Raw genomic sequence first — 22,170 nt, forward strand, 5'->3', positions numbered from 1 at the left:
ATATACATATATTTCACTTTCTTGTGGACACGATACTGCCATAATTTTGCGCCAATCATTTTCAAATTTTTCCTTAAATCGATCCAAAATCTCGGTCGAGTTCGGTAAAAATCGGACCATGGGGGGGGGGGGGGGGAGTAGGGGAGCTATTTCGAAAAAACAAAATATCGCTATAACTTTCTTATTAAGTAAAATATCGAATTTATTTAAAGTTCCTACTATTCGTGAGTAAATTTGAAGTTTTTTTTTAACTTTAAGGTGGAAATATTTTTTATTCCCTACTTAGCACCGGTGAAATCTAGCTCCGCCTTCCGGCGTGCCGAAAGGAATTTTTTTTTTACTTTAAAAATTAATTTTGACTTTTTGATGGAGTCTGAAGAGATGACATACTTTATATAGGAATATATGTAGGTAAAATAAATATTTACGATTTATGATGAGCTGTATATCAAGTTTCGCTGGTTTATTCGATTTGCTATTTAATGTTTTTACTACTTAACGGTAATAATTTTTTTAAATATTCTGATGATAAACCAGATAATCGCTAAAACTAATTATTGGTGTATTTGTCGATTTACAGTTTAATTTCGTGTTCCTAATTTAAATTCTTTGTACTCTATAGACTTAAATTTAGTATTGCTATTATTATAAATTTTAGTTTTATTATTAATACCGCATATTTTTCTTCTTCTTAATGCAATTATAAAATGAATAACTTGAAAAACGTATTATCATTTATGTATTACTGTTCGACTAGTTTCATCATCGTGTAAAAAGAGTTACCAGTCATAAACTAACAATAAGTCGTATACATGACTTTACATTCAATTAACCAGTATTAAATAAGGCTGTAATTATAATAACCTAATGCTGAAACACGTTCAACATTTTAGTTTCTCAGTTCAATGATGTGTATGTCTTCATCGTGATTAACATTAACGAACGTTTGCATTTATTTTATTTTGTATTCAGTAAATATTATATTTATAAAAATAAATTTATACTGATGTGCAAAGTGATATCAATTATTTTTAACGATTAAATTTTATTTAACACTAAAAAAAAAAAAATTGTGTTTCAGGTGAAAGATGATATTTTAAATGTTAAAGAGGAATAATTACGTTTGAATATTACACGAATAATTTTCATACTTGGCGAAAAATATACCTTTACCGCCGATGAGTTTAAAGTTTAATAATCTGCTTCATAATAATATTAAAAAATCTAGAATGATTTATTCTTAATTTATTTCCCAATCACTTTATTATTAACCTAAAAAATTTCATTTCATTATCTATAGTTTTTCTTGAAATAATTTTAAAAAAGAATATTTTAATGTATTTAAATCTAGCACGACTTTCGAACCGTGTGAAAGCGCAAATAAATTTCAACACTATTCCTTATTAATTATATCATTATCCTCGCTAATTTATTGATTTTTCATAAATATTTATCCAATTATAATTGATTTTTTTTTTTAAAATAGCTATTTCAGTCAAGAATGATTATTTAAAAAAAACAAAAAAGATTAAAATCATTTAGATTGAAACTTAAATAAAAAATACAAAAAATTGTAATGAAAAACGGGGAAATTCGTGAATGAATCGATATTTGTAAATAATTAAATATTACGTGCAAAAGAATACGAAGTACAGTAGTAGTAATTCTTGAAATTATTTTGAACAGTTGTCTATAGTATAGTCCTTATTTTTTGTTACAATACTTTTCCCTCATTAAATTTTCTTAACATGGCACCGCTGGTATTTTATATATAAAATATAAATAATGAAGGTTTAGCTTACCAACAATATAAAATGTTAAAACCTATCCAAGCGCTTTCGGATCTTCATCCATCCTCAGGGATATCCATATGATTAAATATAAAAATATTTTCTACTAGATTTAAAATGAAATAAAATAAAATAGCCAAAATTTTATATTCATAATAATTGATCGTCATGTATTAAAAATATAATAGTAGTTTTAGTACTAATAGTCATAAGTTAAAGTATAAACATGTCTTATCCGAATCTTGTCGGGAATCTCAATTGTTATGGTAATTGTTAACCGTAACAATTGAGATTCTTTTACGGACAAGACATGTATATATATATATAAAAATCATATTTTTTAAATTGTTGCGAAAATCTTTATTAAGTGAAGTAAATCCATTTTAACTCATAGTCCATTTGGAACAATCAGCCTGTTAGAAGATTGATTTTGAGTATTAAAGATACCCAATGTTGTGCTTCGAAGTTAAGTCGGACTGGATTAATTTTAGGTGGTTTTCTTTTCTGGTTTGCTGAGAGTATTTTTGGTTTTGGTTATGCGGAGATCTTTTTTCCTTTCCAGTTGCAATAAAAAAAAATTGATCGTGATTTTATTAAAAATTGAATTTTTAAAATCTATTTTTAGTCGCAACAGGTGGGCATCTAATTCAAACGATATTTTTTTTTATTTTTTTATTTTTTTGTAATAATGAAATTAAAATTTTAAATACAGCAAACTCATATTGAGCTTCTGTTTCTGTTTTGGGACTTTCTTCGAATATTCATTATTAGCGTCCGGACACAATGCCTTTAAAATAAACAAACTAGTTCAACGTCACTAACGGCTAAGTATAACGGAGATATAAACTACAAAAAAAAAACTCTTATTGTAGTCGAACCTGAGACAAGATTATAAGATACATGTCTTTCACTAATTTAATTATGGATAGAATAATGCTTCTTTAGATTTGTTGGATGAAATAGATTTCCAGTGCTTAGTTTTTTCTTAATTGTTATGTGTCTGTTTACAAAATAGTTCCTTATCAATTGTCATGAAATGTTGTATTAAAATGGTATATATATATATAAGTTTCAAACTCAAAGAATAATGTTAAAAAAAAAAAACAAATATTTTAAATGTAATTAATTTTAATACAAGTTAATATACATTTAACTGTTTAAATAATTAATTATATAATTTTAATAATATTTGCCATACATACTAATATTACAGAAATTAGACAATACGTAGTATTGAATGAGTATCTACGATTTCGATCCGTACATGGAGAAGTCTTAAGAAACTATCCGTCATGGAGAAGTTTTAGTCATGTAGATCTAAAGAAATTATTAATTACAACAGACGTTGTACAAATTAGAAAAGATGTTTTGCAGCTGCAGCTGCAAAACATCCCTGAGCGTAGTGATTTCCAGGAAATTACTGATATCAAGACGCTCATTGCAGTTATCACACATGTGTCATCTGTTTATTGTGCTATAACATATATATAATGTATTGTTTCACTATAGTAACGACTAACATTATTTTATCGTTCGTTCTTACGACTGTGATACATGTAAGGTGTTTAATTGTGGATATCTAACTTCTGTGGTGAAGAGAATGAATTTATCATTTTTTGAGTATATCACCTGCATTTCGGTGCACTTAGCAACAGTATATTACTTTTAGTGAAGAATACAATAGAGAATGACTTCACGTCTCATTTCCCCCTCACTGTTAATCTTTAATGGGATGCTTGTTATTCTTAAAAATAGCGTATTCTACAGATATTATTTTATCAATATATTGATCCATTCAAAAATGAGTTAAATTCACCCAGAGTAAAACATGATACAGAGGTACAAAAAAACATTTACCTCTCTAGAATTAATTTGCTCTTAAAATATTTGTACTGTAGTTTCTCAAGTATAAAAAAATATATGATAATTTTCACTTTTTTTTTAAATATACACACATATTTGAAGAAATCTGAAATTTTCGATTTTATTTGTAGCTGTGCTAGTAATTTTATAAGAATTTTAGCCGATGAAAACGATAGAATAGCCGTATATTTACATTATCCTATTGTGGGCCGTACTATAATATTTAGTTAACTAAAAGCGGTGACGTAATATTTACTCGCAGATTAGTACTAAACTAGCATAAAGGTGAATAAATAAATAAATCATACCGTATTATTTAAATTTTTTTTTAGATTAAATATAGTAATAAACATGCTACATTTATTACATTTTAAGTAGCCGACTATAAGCAATAATAATCACTAAGATCGTTATGTTTCTTTAATGTTGACTTCTTGCGTAGGTTGACTTTGCCCTGGCCTGGAATTCAAAAGTTATACGCCTTTACTTATACCTAATATATATATATATATATATATATTAGGTATAAGAATAAAAGAGATAACGATTATAGGAGTGTACTTATAAATTAAAGTGTACGAAAGAAAAAAAGAATATTCTTTCAACATAACCGCCATAATATAATCTTTATAGGACTAGAAATTTTGCCAAAATTTTCAAAAATAATTTTAACCTCAAAGTTAAACACTTAAGTTTTATTTTATAATAAAAACAAAAATTATATAAATTAATAATATTTTAATAGCACGACCGTGTCATGTTAATAAAAAACGATAGTAATAATTTTACGTGTACGGTTGACGTTTAAAATATTGAAAAGGCCCTCGGTAATATTTTATTTAATTATATTTACTTAGTCGATCAAGATAAAATTTGTTTATTTTCTTATGAATATTCCGGAAGTCTCCAGATATCCATTGCAGCTTTCTGGATTCGGGGCCTCATAGGCAGCCTCATCCCTTGTTCATGATGTTTGAATGAGATGTAGTCTCATATAGACTCAGACCGACCGTACCTGAGACGTATGGTTAATTGAAACCCAAGCAGCAAAGAGCATTATCTAATATTCAAATCTGAATAAAAGTGACTAGCTTTATTAGGATTCGAACCTCAGAATTACGTTTGTTATTCATTTAAAAGTTTCTCAGTACGTGAATATATGTTAGAAACGCAAAAGAAAATTTTTTTCCAGTGATAGAAGAAGATCCTTATTTAGTTTTTAGTGCAATCATAGACGAAAACCCTTTTCACAGAGGTAAGACGTGTCGAAAGGAATTGTTTATTATTTTCAATGCTTCTGTGACTAAATTTCTATATTCACTTCAACGAGCAAGCCAAAACGTATCTAAATCTTCAGATGTGAATTATAGTTGTAACGTTTTATCGGCATATATTTCGATGAGTTGGTCGTAAATCGCAATTGGTAACTTAGCTGCTGCAACAACGTTTTTACTAAATGGACCCATCTCTTCGGGAAATCATTTTTATCTTCCGGGAAATAATCCGCCAACTGAATTTTTTAACTCACGCAAATGTATCTTCATGCTATTCAGACCGTGATGATTAATAGTATCTTCTTCATCCAAATTTTTTTCAACATAAACGGAAGTGAGTGGAAACAAATCAAAATTTTTCTTTGAAGGCGAATAATCCAGATATCAAGCTTCTTAATAAAATGTTTTTATCACGTCCTTGTAAATTCATATTCAAGTCGTTTAAATGCGAAAATACATCGGCTAAGTAAGCTAAAAGCAACATACGTATATTCATTATTCTGTAAAACAAATTGAGAATGGCGATTGTTTATCCTGAAAAAATATTATTCATTCATCTCGCAATTCCAATAACCGGATTAATACTTTCTCCGGCTTATCAAGCAATAAGCTGAGGAAAATATTAACGCTGTTAACAAGCGGAAAGAATTAATCAAAACGCTTATCAACAATAAGCTTGTTGATTTCTCAAAGTATATAATTTTCTTTCGAAAAAATTCCAAGAGTTTGCTTTTATGATCCGGATATTTAATTTCGAAGCGTCGAATTAATTTTGATGGCTTCATGCTTTCATCGTGGAAGACTTTCTTTTTCCTGTTTAGCTTCCGGGAATTACCGTCAGGTATTATTTCAGAAGATAAATGAGGATTATATGTATGAGTGTAGTCTTGTACAGTCTCAGTTCGACCATTCCTGAGATGTGCGGTTAATTGAAACCCAATTACCAAAGAACACCGGTATCCACGATTTAGTATTCAAATCCGTATAAAAGTAACTGGCTTTACTAGGATTTGAAGGCTGGAACTCTTGACTTCCAAATCAGCTAACTTGCGATAACGCGTTCACGACTAGACCATTCCGTTATCGGGGAAGACTAAAAGCAAACAACGCAATGCGGCTTTACATCCAATGAGGTAAAACCGTAAGTTAAATAACTGTCATTGTACAATCTTGTCTTTTTACCAATCGATGATTCACTGGATGTAGATGGCTCTATTCGTTTTTTTTCACAAATTTATCCATTTTGCATAAGAATCTAATAAAAAAAATTTCACCGTTTGACCGCAGACTCAAAAATCAAAAAAATAATTATTATTATTTTCAATGAAACTACGCTTTTAAAAACTTAAATAAAGGTACCAGACGCCTGCTTCGTATTCGAAAATAAACTGACTTTCTGCAATCCCTTATACCTCTTTTATATCATACAAATGTTCGAACATGATGCTCTCACAGCGAATATTATGCAAGCAGACCAAATTGCAATGAGCACGTACACGTCAAGTTGGAACCAAGTTGGTACTTTTCATATATGCATGTTCATACCCGTCACTATCAACGCAGTTAAATAGTTTTAATTAGGTTTCATTGGGTTGTGGTTGGGGGTCGCGAAATATTCATTATATATTTTTTTAAATTTTTTTAGGGGATGATGGAGCTAAAAAGGTTGAGAATCACTGGACTAGAGAATTGCTTCAATGCCATAAAATTGTCCATTAAAGTTGGACCAAACATACATAGATATCTTTATTTCATATAACGAATTTTAAAATTAAAGAAACATACATAATGCACAAAATTATTTAACCCATGTCTTCAAATTCTCTACAAAGCAGCGATTTTATTTCTTTTAGTAATTTTTTTTTACTTAGTAATGGACTCACAGTTTCAAAATACGTAAAAGAATGAAAAAAAGTGCCCTCCGAATGAGAAGTTTATTCTCTCTATTTCGAAAAGAAATTTTAATAATAATTAAACCTAAAAACTGTAATTTATTTGTATTAAAATAATGAGAATTTAAATATTGTGGTAGAAGTCATACTTTAGCAGAAGTTGCCTAATTTTATTATTTTGAGTAAAGTGCGTAGGATCAAACGAAGATAAAGATCTATTGTTAGTTGTTTGCATAAAAAAAATAATGATCTATGTTTGTATAGAATCACAAACATAACCCACCGGGTTGGTCTAGTGGTGAACGCGTCTTCCCAAATCAGCTGATTTGGAAGTCGAGAGTTCCAACGTTCAAGTCCTAGTAAAGTCAGTTATTTTTACACGAATTTGAATACTGGATCGTGGATACCGGTGTTCTTTGGTAGTTGGGTTTCAATTAACCACACATCTCAGGAATGGTCGAACTGAGACTGCACAAGTATTATCTGAACGGTAGTTACCGGAGGCTAAAACAGGAAAAAGAAAGAATCACAAACATAGAAATGCTATTGTTTGTAATCACAAACTAAGAAAACCGTTTAAGTACTGATCGTCAGAATCACGTGATTTTGATTGATCTATAAAAAATTATTAAAAGTTAGAATTCTATAATATAATTTCATCTTACTAATCGTTTTCGGACCAGTGTTTTCTTTGATTAAGTCTGTATTCACGTATGAACGTATAAATTTACTCTTTATTTCACCATGACTGCTTTCTATTAATTTACATCGCTAATAAACATTATCTTAATGGGTTTTGTACATTATAAACAATTAATAATTAATTTAAATAAAGTAATCGTTTGATATTATAAGTAAGTAAAAATTGATGGTCAACCAGTTCTTTTTATTCATCTAACACTGGAACTAAAGAAAAGAAGAGATGCAAAAAACTCGAATCAAAGAAAGAAGGCTTACATTTACTGCGTAAGATTCGTATTATACTAGTCTGACATAAATATGGATGAGCCAGGCTGGCTCTAATATCTATCGGGATATTGCGAAACACGGCGGACATTGAGATCTGGCCTTCACCCCGGCCCGACTCGGCTCATTCGTTGTAGTAGTAGTAGTATTCATGAAGCAGTAGTAGTATTTGAACGAATGAAGCCGAAAGAATTAAAAGGGATCGCGTTAGAGAGTTGTACTGGAGCACTATTAAAGCTATAGAATTGGAGAAAGGCCGCTTGCCGCTAGTTCATTCATCTACTTAAAAAAAATGACGTCATGGTATACAACTATATAAGAAGTAGGGAGGTTATATCGCCGACTCGGGTGTAACTTGCACAACACGCTTACTCCGCATCGTTTGCTTGTGAACACCGGTATACCGGCCTGTTATGAGATAATATACAGTACCGGTATAAAACCACTCTCAGCTTAGTAGTTGAATACGGTCTCAAATCCGATAAGATATCTAGGCACGAACATCTCCACACCTGATTGGTCGACTACACAAAACGACTAAATAGTTTCAGTTTTCTCACCTTTTGTATACGAGTGTATTTAATAAATTCTGTTCGAAAAATTATTAATATTTTTAAATAGATTATGGAATGAAAGTGGTGAAATAAAAATTTAATTATTAGTAATTACTAAATAAATTAACAAAAATTAAATTTAAAAAAGTACCATTACTTGCAAAACTATGTTATGAGGTGTTCTAGAAATCCAAATAAAAAGAAACTAATTACTGAAACATCTGGTGGATCTTCTAGACCAAATTATATCGCTGTTCCGGGACATGATGTGGTTCCAAAATAGATCTTATAAAAAAGTAGTCAATATTCTCGCATTATTGGCTGTGTAGCGCCGACCTGTTATAACAATGTACTCTCATTCTCGGGAAAGTTGTTCATTTCATCGTTGAGACGATACGAGTTTAATGATAATGAATATTGCAGTGCATAACGCTGATGACTACGCCTTAACGAATGTCTGTTTCGAGAGTTTCTGCTGTTTGGATAATTTTTGGGGCCTGGTTGCTTTTTAATACTTTATAATGTTACGACTACGTCTTTACAGCGTTAGCTGACTGAACAAATAAAGATAATGTTTTTATTTTTATTCCAATTAATAACTTCTTTTTTATTTATTTATTTTGTGTATCTCAATTTATATTTTCAGTCGGTTTCGTAGGTAGAAATAATAAATAAAGTAGTTTCTTTGAAACCTTAAGAAAAGACTGCAGGTTGAAAATCGCGCCAATCACCATTTTCACTTTTTGCCACCAGACTGTACTGTTTAATTTGGTATAACATTTTTTTGATTATCAACTATCAGTAAAAATACTAATTATTTCTAAAATTACTTCACAGCACTCAAAAATTTCAATTTTTTGCCATAGCTTCAATTAAGTCAAAACTTTTCTGGTTATGCAAGGCCTAGAAGGCTATGGCTAATTTTATTTTGTAGAGCTTGTTTTGCTCATAAGATTATGTTCTATGAGGTGTTAAAGTAGGTGTGTGATTTAGATTTTGTTAAGAGTTAATTTTTTTGGAAAGTAACTATTTTTATGCTGTTGTTTGTTGCGAAACAGTGCTTTGTTACATTTTTTTCACCAAATTACAGTATGATGACAAAACCTAAAGGAGTATTTAAAAAACGGAAAGATAAAGTTATTCAGCATTGCAGGACATATCCTGCAGTTGCTGCTAACTGTAAAAAAAACAAATAAATATTATAAAAAACAAGATCTTTCTATTCCTGCAAGTTCATCTAAAAAAAAAAAGAAGAATAATTTTGATGTAAAGTATCTAAGTGTAGTAATATAATTATTAATCTAAATATTTTGAATAAAATAATTTCTGATAATTTTAGTTGTAAACTGTAATCTGTGCAAGGAGGATGTAATTTTGTCAGACATTTTGCGGGCTTGGAACAATTTAGTTTGTAAGTTAACTGCTGCGTAAGAAATATAAAGCTAGCATTCAGTTTTGGACATCAGAAAAATATAACGCTGAAGTTTTTGAGACAAATTAAGATTTTTTTTACAGATTAAGATGTGTAGTTAGTGGTGTTACTGCAGGTCAAGCATTATGTTGCATAATAAATCTGCCAAGTCCCTGATGGAATAATAAGCAGTTTATAGAACTTATAAAGAAAAGAGCAGAATATATCTGCTCTAGTCTAGTCTATGAAAGCTGCTGCAGAAGAACAGTTGTTTTGAATGATGATTATTCTGACATAAGTGTAGCTTATGATGGTACATGGCCAAAGGAAGGACATGTTTCTAAAAAATTCGTTCATCGGTGATTTGTGTTTAAAAAAACATTTTTGTTGGAAGATACATATATGCTACAACTTGGTGTGTGCAATACTGCAGTGACTTTCAATGATGGAAATATTGGTAGTTTAAAGATGCTTGAACATTTGGGGGTTCAAACTGGGCAAAACAGTGTAGATGCATTGCACTTGCTTGGCAAAGGCTGTATCAGGAAAGCAGAAATAAATATGAAAAATGTTTTCAAGGAACCCAGAACTGTAAAAAGAAGAAAACTACTTAAGGAGAATCCAGAGGAGGATGAGAATTACCGAGCTTGAGACTTCTAAGTATTCAAATGCAATTTAAGGTAATTACATCTAGAAAGTTAAATTACAAAGATGTAATTTACAATTTCGTTGTTTGTCCAGTTTCCTGAGAAATCCTATTTCTTTTTTGGGGGGCAAAAAGACTTGTTTTTTCAGAAATTACTTGTGATACAGGACTGAAATTTTTACATCCTGTTCTAGTTTAGTTCCTTGTGTGGATTCTTTATCATCATTGTCTTTGTAGTAGTTCTTGATTTAAGAATTAAAATAGGCCAAATTTTCTGTAAATTTGGTTGGCTTGATAAAATTTTATTTTTTATTTTTTTCAAAACCCTGGTATTTTAACAAAAAAAGAATCAGTAGTGTCAAAATAAAATAAACATTCACCCCAAGTTTCATCCTCTTATCACTATTTGTCTCTGAAATAATGGGTTGTAAATTCGGTAATTTTAACAATAGTGGGGTAGGGCTTCCAGTCTTACCTTAAATACATTCTAAGAAACATCAATAGTAAATCAAAGATAGCATGTACAATCACTGAAAGATTAGACAACTAGGTACTAGAATTCACAAAAGGTCCAGTAATATGAATAAAAGTAGAAGGTAGATCAAAAAGTAACATAAGAACAAATGACACCAGAAATATAAATAGTCATAAACATAAAATACTTAGATGATTCACAACTCAAAAGTAGAAGCCTTGTAGTAGCACTGTTACATTCCTAGGTCTAATTCCACTTTAACCGCTTAACATCTTTGATGTTGTCCAAAAGGTTAACAGGTAAAAGGTAGGTAGTTCACATGGTCATTAAGCTTTACCTTATACTTTGTTGCTAATCGATTGACTTCTTTCTGAACATATGGTAACCTTAATTATTCGTGTATGTCAGTGTTTCAAATGAACCATGGGGCTTGCATTATGCATCTCACAAATTTATTCTGGAAGCGTTGAACAGCCTCTATATTTACCCAAAGTATTGTACTGTACTGAGAGTACTGTATTTGCCCAAAGTTGGATTCCAATATGTCCAGATCGGTTTTAGGATAACTTTCTCTCCAGACATTGAATGCCAAGCTGCTTTCTGTAACGCCAAGGTCAGGTATTTGGTCGTAAAGTTTTATATCAGTCGAACATTTTGCAACCAGTTCATTCTCAATCCAGCTTCTGTAAGACTCCCAGTCTGTCTGCTTGTTATATAGGATTGAGGGCTTCTTCTTAATTACCACAACGCTTTATGGTGAGTAAAACTGGTCAATGATAAGGTGTTGAGTCGTAACTAATTCCCTCAGAAGTGTATACAGACAATAACCCAGAAGTTGCATAAAAGTCAGTAGGTTCGGTATCTTACTCAAGTCCGATGGCCAATATGTCAGTTGTCTGAAGATCACATTGAGCTGCCTGATCATAATGCAACCCCTTAAAGCTCGGCCTCTAGTTGTAAGTCACGATCCCCCTAATGAACATATTTAGCATTGTAAGTCTCGATCCCTAATTAACATATTTAGTATTCCAGTCCCACCTGCAATGAAACGCAGTCCATTGTTACAAATAATTCAGAGAGTAATTCACTTGAGATCATATACCTAGGAGGACAGTGAACCGGCAATAGCTTGAGAGGCCTGAGCCAATTTAAAATTTCAATTAGGTCACTTGTATATGATTACAACTGAAATTTGGCAATTTATGATGTGCTCTACCATTTGGATGGTTAGTTGTTATATATAGCGTAACCCTAAGACGAAGATGGTTTTTATCAGTGAAGTGAGGTACACAGAGTAGGACAACATTTAACGATTCTGTGAAGATAAACTTCTCAAATTGTTGTCTGTGGGTAGCATGATCATTAATATTCCAGGTAACTATTCTAAAAAATCTGGACCGAAATCTGAACATTACCTTGCTGAGTAAGACTATATCAGGGTTCCAATTTGTTGCACTAAAAACTCTATGTTGGAAGTCAATTTCTGTAATCTGTTCTCGGGATCCATACAGGTATTCTGTCCCATAATTTCGGCTTAAGTCCAAGTTTATTATTTGATTGGGTGGTTGGATTCCTAGATCGCTCTTGGCCTAAAGAAGGGAAATTGGCATTAAATGAAGTCAGCTGTTTACCCCTAAGCCCGAATGAAGTAGCACTTCTCTTGGAGTGTTGCACTTTCTGCCTTTGCTTTCTCTCCAGGATTTCCTTACTGATCCTACAACCTCTGCAGTTAGCTGGATGGTCTGCATGATAAACTAAACAAACTGCAGGAGTATTACAGTCTTTTCTAGGATAGTCCTTTGACCCTCTGCACACTTCACTTGCCAGAAAGATCGCATGCAGTTATTCTGTTTATGTCCGTATTGACAACATTGCATTCACTGAACCATATCTGGAGCTTTTCTGGGCATTCAAATGTGATGCTACAGTTTGCTATGTCTCATACACTGAATATCTCCTTGTTGTTTTCATTAGGTTGAAGATTGACAAAGAATGTAGGCAATGATTTTTTTTGTTACATGATGACATACCTACGTCCTTGTTCTTGAATTTCACTCTTGATGACATTTTTCAGAATTGTTAATTAAACTCTTTCATCAGCAATTTTGTCATTTTTGTTGATTGTCTACATTTTGAGTTGGTAAGAAACGTACTTAAATGTTTGATTTATTGTTAAGTAAATAACAGTTGATTATGAATACCATGGGTCTGATTCAATTTGCACCTATGCATTGTTTTTGCCCGATCTGTTTCAAAAGAGTATAAATTAAAAAAAAACAGTGATGTTGATTTTTATTATTGTATTTTTAACTGCAATAAAAATTATTAATATTATATAAATTAATATAAAACTTTTTATTATTTTATTCTTAATAAAATCTAGTTTAGTAATTAATACTTCTATAACAGTATATGTTTTGAATGGTTCAATGACTATATATATTCTGATATTCTACATCATTAATCATTCAGTAATTCAGTACAAAGGATGTAAAAGCATCAATTTGCCTGCAGTCATTTTATTGCAAGGCTTAAAACATAATCAAATTCTATAAATAACATTTATTCTATTGAATAATATTATAATAAGCTTTTATTGTTCTTTTTTTCTTTGTTATAGTCACTGGGTCATGTAAGCGGTTGCCATATCAATCCTGCTGTCACTTGTGGCCTTCTAGTTTCAGGACATATTAGCATCCTTAAAGGTATCTTTTATATTATTGTACAATGTATCGGTGCCACCGCTGGTTCTGCAGTTCTTAAAGTAAGTATTTTTTAGTAAATTAATATTATCTCATGTTAACATTCTCATTAATTCAGTTTTTAAAAATATAATATCAATGATGAATCAGTGAAATTTTGTTTGTATATTAAAACTACTTTCTCATACTCCGTATGTAGCTTTTGTCAATATTCTCAAATTCTTTTCACCATCTGGTTTAATAAAGACACATATTTCTAAAGAGAATGTACAACAGTATATTCTCTCTTTCTACAATAACAGTTGCTCTATTCTGATTTTTTTTTCCATGTATATTTATTTAATAAAGGAATCCCTCTTTTTATTCCATTGAGTAAAACACTTCGAGGTGCTAAATCTATCTGCTTTATATTCTTTATAAGATTTGCACAACAAACTATTATTTTTTTTCTATAACTAAATATTAAAATTAAAATTGAATTTATTAAAATTTAAACTTTTTATAAAGGTTTCTGTTGTACTCATCAAAAATTTATTTTTTAGTTTGTCTATTAAGTCCCCTGATTCTTCAGTCATAATGATTATATATATATATATATATATATATATATATATATATTCATTAATAGGATGTAAGTTCTATGAAATTAAATTTATATGGACTATAAAGTTAGAGTTCATATTAATAAAAACAAAATTGTAGTTAATCGATCTGAATACTAATTTCTATTTTAAATTAAAAAAATAGTTACCTTAATTATAATAAAATTTGAAGACTAGAGATTCAGAATCTTTAGTTACTTGCTTAACTGCACACTGATATTGCTGTTAAATTAGTTTTCTTAATAAAAAATTAAGGAATTCTGTGGTCAAAAACTCAACAGTAGTAATTGAGATAAATATTCCCACAGTATAAAAAAATTGCAGGTGGTCATTAATGTGAAACTTTCACAATCACGACACCTTATAAGAGTACAAAGTATAATTCCTGTGAATAGTGTATCGAATTCTTTCATAGATGATGTTCTCCAGACTTCATATCATAAGAGTGCATATGTTCAGTTTACTCATGGCCAGAATTGTAGATGAAACTGAGAAACTGACAGCCACTGGTTGTAAATAAAGAATTTGTGGAATCAAGGAAGTTGTCAGGTAGTTTCTCCAATTCCTCGGCAGTGACAAATACTGTGCTACCAGTAGTTGACATGTTTCATATGAAAAACTGTAATTTGAAAAAAATATTTTTTACAGATATGTGTGTGATTTCATTTGTAAGAATATTAATGTAAAATATGATGAGTCCTGGAGGTGTATATGAGATTCTTCTACACCTAGAGAATGAGAATATGCTGTTTAATATTCAACTATAGTGTGGGTTCAATATTTTATAAAGCAAATTCTCAGCTTTAAAGTTTATTGAGATTAATGGAAAACTTTTATCCAAGCAAGTTGTAGGAGATTAACTCTGGGTTCAGTGAGAAATGAGGCAATGTGCTACATCTGTCATCAGACATCAGATATCATTCAATGTTTTTTTCCAAGACTGAATAGTTTGCAAATGCTTGGAAACACTGCAGAAATTATCCAAAAACAGGGTGATATTCTGTTCTCAGCAAAATATAAGCCTTTCAACATAGACCAATTTTGTTTACAACCAATGGGTTACATATTTTTTTTAAGAATATTTTTTATAAGAATTATATAATCCGGTTTAACGTTTTAAAATTATGGGATTACATTATTAAAGTTGAAAGTTAATTTAAGCTGTTTTTATTATTCAGAAAAATATTTATTATAGCTACTGTTTAATTTTATTTTTATTTTTTATTATTTTATTTTTTAGGCCATGACTCCAGTACCTGTCAGAGGTAATCTGGGTATGACTTTAGTGAATGATTTATTGACAGTTGAGCAAGGTGTTCTAGTTGAAGCTATAATCACGTTTGTACTAGTTTTAGTAATACAAGCAGTATGTGATGAGAGAAGAACAGATCTTAAAAATGCTGCTCCAATCGCCATAGGACTTGCCATCGTCACATGTCATTTATCTGCTGTCAGTATTACACAGATTTTTTTTTATTTTAAAATTCAGTACATTTTACTTTGATGAATATTTATGAGTTCTTTTATTTTATGAATTTGCAATTCAGCAAGTAAAGGTCTAAGCCACTTCTAGTAATTGTTACACATCTCTTCATTGCTAAATGAGGTTGTATACTCATGGTAAACTGACAAGAAATTGTTACATTATAAATTATTAAATAACTAATGGTGATTATTATTCACATGAGATTTGTATAGTATAAGAGTCCCCAACTTGATGATGAAAACACCTTTCTTCTTTTCTTAACATAAAGAATTTTACTTTAATGTTGAGTATTTTTTAATATGTTATGTTATGTAGCTTAAATGTTAATACATAGTGGAAGTAAGAATTCTTTTGTTAAAATGTTCAAAATTTAGAGAGATGAATAAATATTTGTTTAACTTTATCAGTACTGTTTAATTTTGGCAATCTACAAAACTGATTTATTAAATTTGACAGTTGTTGCCATTTTATCTTTAATTTTCTTGCTTAAGTTTACAGGAAAGTATTCTCTAAAATAATCCAGATGTTGTGGGACCATTAGGTTACAATGAATTACAGTAACGGCCTTACCCATGCTACCTTAACATTATCAATTTCATTTGATTAACAGATTATTAGGAAACTATTAAAACCTCTGTCTTTTGAAAAATCTGAAATGTATACTATAAAACTAACCTAATATTTTATAGAAATTACTTTTGCTTTCTTTATGTCAGATCTTGAAAACATTTTGATATTTTAATTTATACCTCAAAAATCATAATTTTTTTTATAGCAGTTTATTTTGTTATTATTTTATCAGTTACATTGACAATTTAGTAGGACTTCTTATTCTTTTCAAAACCAGTCACCAAACAAGTCATACTTTTATTTTGTGTGAATTTGAAAGTTTTATTAAGAATCAGATAAAGTGGTAATTTATTCCTTCTGATCTTTAATCCTCTGAAATAAAACATTGTTCCAACCATCAGATTATATATATATTATATTTATATAATATTAATTTTGATAATTAATCAGGTAAAGATATCATATCATTATTTACCAGAATTAATGAATAAATATAATTTTTTGCAAGTATTTTAGTAAAAAATGACATGAGATTTGTATACAACATGATTCTGGCACATAATTCTGAGTAAATTACACTCATATTCTAAAGAATTATATGTCCACCTGTTGGTTTATCCTCCTTTCTTATTGTATGTAAACTTTAACTCCTCTTCCATTAATAAATACTATAGAAGTGGACTGGATGCTATACTGGCTCTCTTTATGTTACTGGTGAAATAGCTGGTTTTATGTAGCGAAGCATCAATATGCTGCTTGCCATCCCATTGGATGGCAATCCAGCCTATTTGATTATCTAGGCTACATTAACCAAATAATTTTGGTGACTATAAATGATACCTGCTCTCCTCCAATAATAAAAATGTTTTATATATATATATATATATAAAATACATAAAATATATATAAAACTTTTATTTTGGTAGCTAATTTTTTGTTGTCAAAAATTTGTTAAAATATAATTTACAATAAGGTTTAAAAAAAATCATTTTATATTTATATAATATAATATTAAATGGAGGAATAAAATAATTACATTGTCATGTTTCAATAAATAAATGATGCTATAAAGAGAAACTATATTTTTTCTTAATAACATATAGTTAGCAGCAATAATTATAGCTGAATCAACCTTGGAATAATACTTGAACTAGAGTATTAGGTAAATCCAGATGTGTATGTATGTCTATGTAGATAATAATAATAATAATAATAATCTACATCCATTTGTGTGTTGGGGTCACTGTTTTTTTATAATAGACTACACAAAATAACAGGGACCTTTTTTAATAGTCTAATGTCTAGCCTAGAAATCTTAGACAAATTATACTAGCCTACACTAGATACAACTTTCAGTTCATTGACATTACATAATGCATTATATTAGAATTATGAAACTAAACTAGTCAGTTACCCATGACTACAACTAGTGCTGATCACAGTTTTGTATATCTATACACACGTTTATGAATATATGTATTAGTATATATAATGAATTAGTAATTGATTGTATATATTTTCATATGTACTTCATTAAATATGACAATAAAGTTAGTTTTAAGAGATTGTTTTTATTTTTATTTATTATGTGAATCTGTTCAATTATACTTTGTTACGCTTCTAGAAAATGTTTTTTGTTCAGTTCTATAATTTTTTTATGTGTAGCAGTTTTTTCTTGTTTTATCATATTTTGATTTTTTATCTCCTAATACGAAATTTTAACAAATTATTTTTATAAACAGTTATTAGCAGTAAATTGGTGTATAATCTGCATCCTTGAGATACCTCAGTAATGTGCTAAGATAGTTCAGCTGTAATATTGTCCATATTTTAAATAATTCATTTAATACTGGACTTTAAGGAGTTAAATTTATGCTAGATAATTACTTTCATATTTATAAGATCTATAACACAACATTTGTTTTGTAAAGCTGCTATATGTAATTAAATTAAATTCTTTACACATTATACATTGAAAGAAGCAACAGCAGTATTATTTTTTTTTGTATCGGTACTAATATTTTTGTGTTGTTAAAAAATCTGCTCCAATAAGCTTTAATTCTATATATAACCAAGAAATCTTTATATAAATTATTTTTTAATTTTTTTTTAGAAAAATAAGAAAAAATATATTATATAAAAGATTAACAGAAAATATTAATAATCTGAAAAACAAATTTATAATTGTACATGAATAATAATAAACATCAGTATGAAGTAACTGTATATACAATTTCTATGTCAATTTATTTAAACATTGAATGTCATATTTAAAAACAGGTGATATTTAACCAGAATGTTATCTAACAAATAATGATAGATTAAGTTAATTAAAAAACCCATATAGAACAATTAGATAGTTACAATTAACTTTCTAAGTAGTTGGATATATGTTTCCAGCAGGCCTTTTGAGAACTATTGTTTAGTTCATTTTTCATTGGTGTTGAAGTTTTGCTGTTATTTGATGGTGCCCATCTTGAACCGGAACTTAAGAAATAAACACCACCAAAAAACTAGTGTTTGCAACAATATAGAAGAAGAAACTAAACTTAATTCTAAAAAAGATCTTCTGGATGTGTATTTACTGTTATTTAGAAAGAAACGTCACAAGAATTATTTTACAAAAATTATCATGCTGACCTTGAATTAATCATAAAAAAAAATAGAAAATCTCAAGAGGCCATAAAAAGTTTTGTAAGCAGTAGTATGAGTGGTTGTGTCTAGCCTTTCATCTGGAGGTCCTGGGTTGGAATCTGATCAGGTATGGCATTTTCACATGCTACAAATTGCCATTTCATTTCTCTTATCCATTGAAAGAATACCTATGGTGGTTCCAGAGGCTTAAAAAAAGCAATCAAGCAATACTTATTTGATCTCCTGGCAATACAAACAGTAACTGGTTCTTTGTTGTACTATCTAGCCTTTTCTAAATAACAATTACGCGCCCAACTTCTTCTGCTCCTAACTGATCTTTCAACTTTGAGGATCTGGTCTTCATTCTACTGACTCATCTACAACTCTTTCAATCATAAATCCTCTTGTCTCCTAACAACATGTTGGGCCATTTCAGTCTTTTTGCTTCACCTCTGTCTTGTATAATACTCTCATTATTTGTTTTTCTTTCTTCCATTTAACATTATCAAAAACCAGACCATAAATCTTCCCTAATACTTAATTTTCAAAAGCTGCTAGACTTCTTTTATTTTTCTTGTTCAGTACCTGTTTTTCTGCTCCATATAGAAAAATAAGTATGACTGTCTTCTTAGAAATTCTTATTTTAGTTATTCTAATTCACAGTTTTGTTTCTAGCATTTGTTAATGCCAAAGAATGCAGTTCCCATCTATATCCTATTTATCTGTCTTCAACAGTCCGGTAAAATCCCTAAATATTTAAACTTTAACATTCTCTTGCCTCCTTAAACGTGAATTTTTACCAACATGCATATAAATATTTTTTTTTCCAAGTTTACTTCTTTTCCTGTGGCCTAAAGTTTTCTAGAAAACATTTCTCTTAGTTTTATCAAGTCACTTATGTCCTTAGTATTATCTGCAAAAGGTAATATGATGATTTTTCTTACCAACCATACTCCAACAGCTCTTGCTAACCTCTTCAAATGCTTTTTCAGTAGCTAAAAACATAGGTGATAACCCACTCCCTTGTTTCACTGTAAATTTCATTTCAAACATAGAGGAAATACTATGTATCAACTTTTATTATATTTCCCGCACTAGATAACTCATCTTTGTAACTTATGAGTTTATTAGATTAGAAATCTAGCTATTTTTCTTCAGAATTTAACTCTATTACTGTTGTTAATAACTCCTTAAAATTATTGAATGGTGTACATGTGCTCTTTTGTTATACTCTTAATATTAGTTTATGTTCTTAAGGATGAAAATCTTATATGTTATAAATTCCTTTTTATGAAACGAGCCAGTTCTAAAACTATAGTTTCTGTTTTGGAGATAAACTACATATTTTGGAGAAAACTTATTTAGTAAAGTCATATTTAGTACAATGATATCTCCTAGTAGCAGTTACAGTCCTGCTTGTGACCTTTCTTATGTACAGGTAATACATAGCCTCTTTCCAGTCATTTGATCATTCTCAACTTCATATATATTTTATAAATCAGTTGATTTAACAGTTGGAATGTTACTGGCTCATCCTTTATTAGGTGTTCTTCTGCATTCAGCAAAGTCTGTAAACCCAAGTCCAGCCTGTTGGTGTCCATTCCAACAATCCCCTTATTATTCTTGAGTCTACATTTGCAAGGCGCACAAATCCCTTCTGATAATCCACTTTCACTGATCTATAAAAATTCCAAGTATTATTTGCCATTTTCTCTACCTCTTATTATCAGTGTGTTCTCTTTTTTTCTTTTCAACAGTTTCTTTTATGATTTTTACCTATATCCTTCTGTTTTTTTGTTTTTAGAAACTTCTTCTTGGTTACCATTTTTTTGTTCTACTTTTTCTTGGCACTCCATAGACTAAAAGCTTTTCATTCATATGGTAAATTTTATTCCATACCAAATTTCTTCAATTCATACTTCCTGTTAATTTTACTTATCCACTTCCCCAACTTGTAACTCTTGAGATCAGGTTTTGTATATTTAGTCTAAATTCCAATAATTTCTCTATTTCGTTCAATTTATCTATTGCAATACTTTACTTTATTCCTTATCTGTATGGTTTTCCTTATGATATTCTCTACCTAATTTATATTAAAGTCAAAAAATTGTCTGACCCACATTCTACTTCTCTGATGCTTCTCTTTAATTTTTATCTTTTTTCCTCAATATCAATTTCACCAGAAATTCATTTTTCATTTTGTCATACCATTCTTGCTTGTTTATAGCCACTCTCCTTTTACATTTTCTCTCTAACTTTTGGTATTACTCATTACAAGCTTCAAATCATGCTTTAATTAACTATTAAAATCTTTACAAAACTTATCTTTGTTTTCAGAGCAAGCCAAAAGGGAAGCTCTTAAATCACTTATCTATAATTCTTAAATATTTTTTTAAATCAATTGATGTCTTAGATCTTTAATTATGGCTTCGAACTGCATAATAGCTGTAACAATCTTTTTGTTAATTGCATTGCTCATTTCTCCACAGTAATGCCCTTCCAAAGATCCACTGTATAATCACAAAAATCCACATATAATCAACCACATAATGTTCTAAGTTTCTGGTATATGGATATCTAATTTCCTGAAATGGTAGCAAATAGATATTATACATTTGAAGTTCTATTAAAATATTCAAAACTAGAGTTTTGATATCCCTTGTTCTGAACCTTAAAGTCTCTGTGGATAATCCACTTATTGCAATAATCTATCTTGGTCATGTACAAGGTTTGTAGATGTGAAACAAGAAGTTTTTTCAGAATTGGGTTGCCAGCCCAGTGCTTAACCCCCAACCTGGATCCCTTCTTGAAGGGCCTCTCTCTCTTTTTCTGTTTAGTCTCTGGAACCTCATAAGGTATTACTTTAGAGGATGAATGAAGTCGATCAGCTCAGGTCAACCATTCTTAAGATGTGTGGTTAATTGAAACCCAACCACCAAAGATCACTGGAATCTACGATCTAGTATTCTAATCCGTATAAAAGTTATTACTAGGATTTGAACCTTAGAACTCTCGACTTCAAAATCAGCTGATTTCTGAATCAGCTGTTGAAGGGCCTACCACTTCTGACATCTATGGCTCAGAGTTGCTGTTACTGGGAGGATAGCTCTTATAATCATGCTAGGCTCCTGTTGTAATTAGATTAGGATACCTTTGGAGGAATACCACACAGTTGTAGAAAAGACACCTTAAGGAGTTGTAAAGAAGCCTGTTAGTATAGAAGAACAAGATCGTGGATACCGGTGTTCTTTGGTGGTTGGGTTTCAATTAACCACACATCTCAGGTATGGTCGAACTGAGAATGT

At 30.0% G+C, this 22,170-nt stretch overlaps 1 protein-coding gene across 2 annotated transcripts in view; it reads left to right on the forward strand.

The window, feature by feature from the left end:
* The window catches only part of Drip (aquaporin homolog protein drip), a 220,719-nt gene that overhangs the window by 185,000 nt on the left and 13,549 nt on the right, over positions 1–22,170 (forward strand). For both annotated transcript variants that reach the window (XM_075370868.1, XM_075370869.1), the window contains 2 exons: positions 13,492–13,635; positions 15,416–15,625. In XM_075370868.1, coding sequence (XP_075226983.1) covers positions 13,492–13,635; positions 15,416–15,625 — 354 coding nt within the window. The remainder of the gene's footprint in view (positions 1–13,491; positions 13,636–15,415; positions 15,626–22,170) is intronic.

This window comes from Lycorma delicatula, chromosome 7, assembly GCF_047948215.1.
Source record: "Lycorma delicatula isolate Av1 chromosome 7, ASM4794821v1, whole genome shotgun sequence".
Lineage (NCBI taxonomy): Eukaryota > Metazoa > Arthropoda > Insecta > Hemiptera > Fulgoridae > Lycorma > Lycorma delicatula.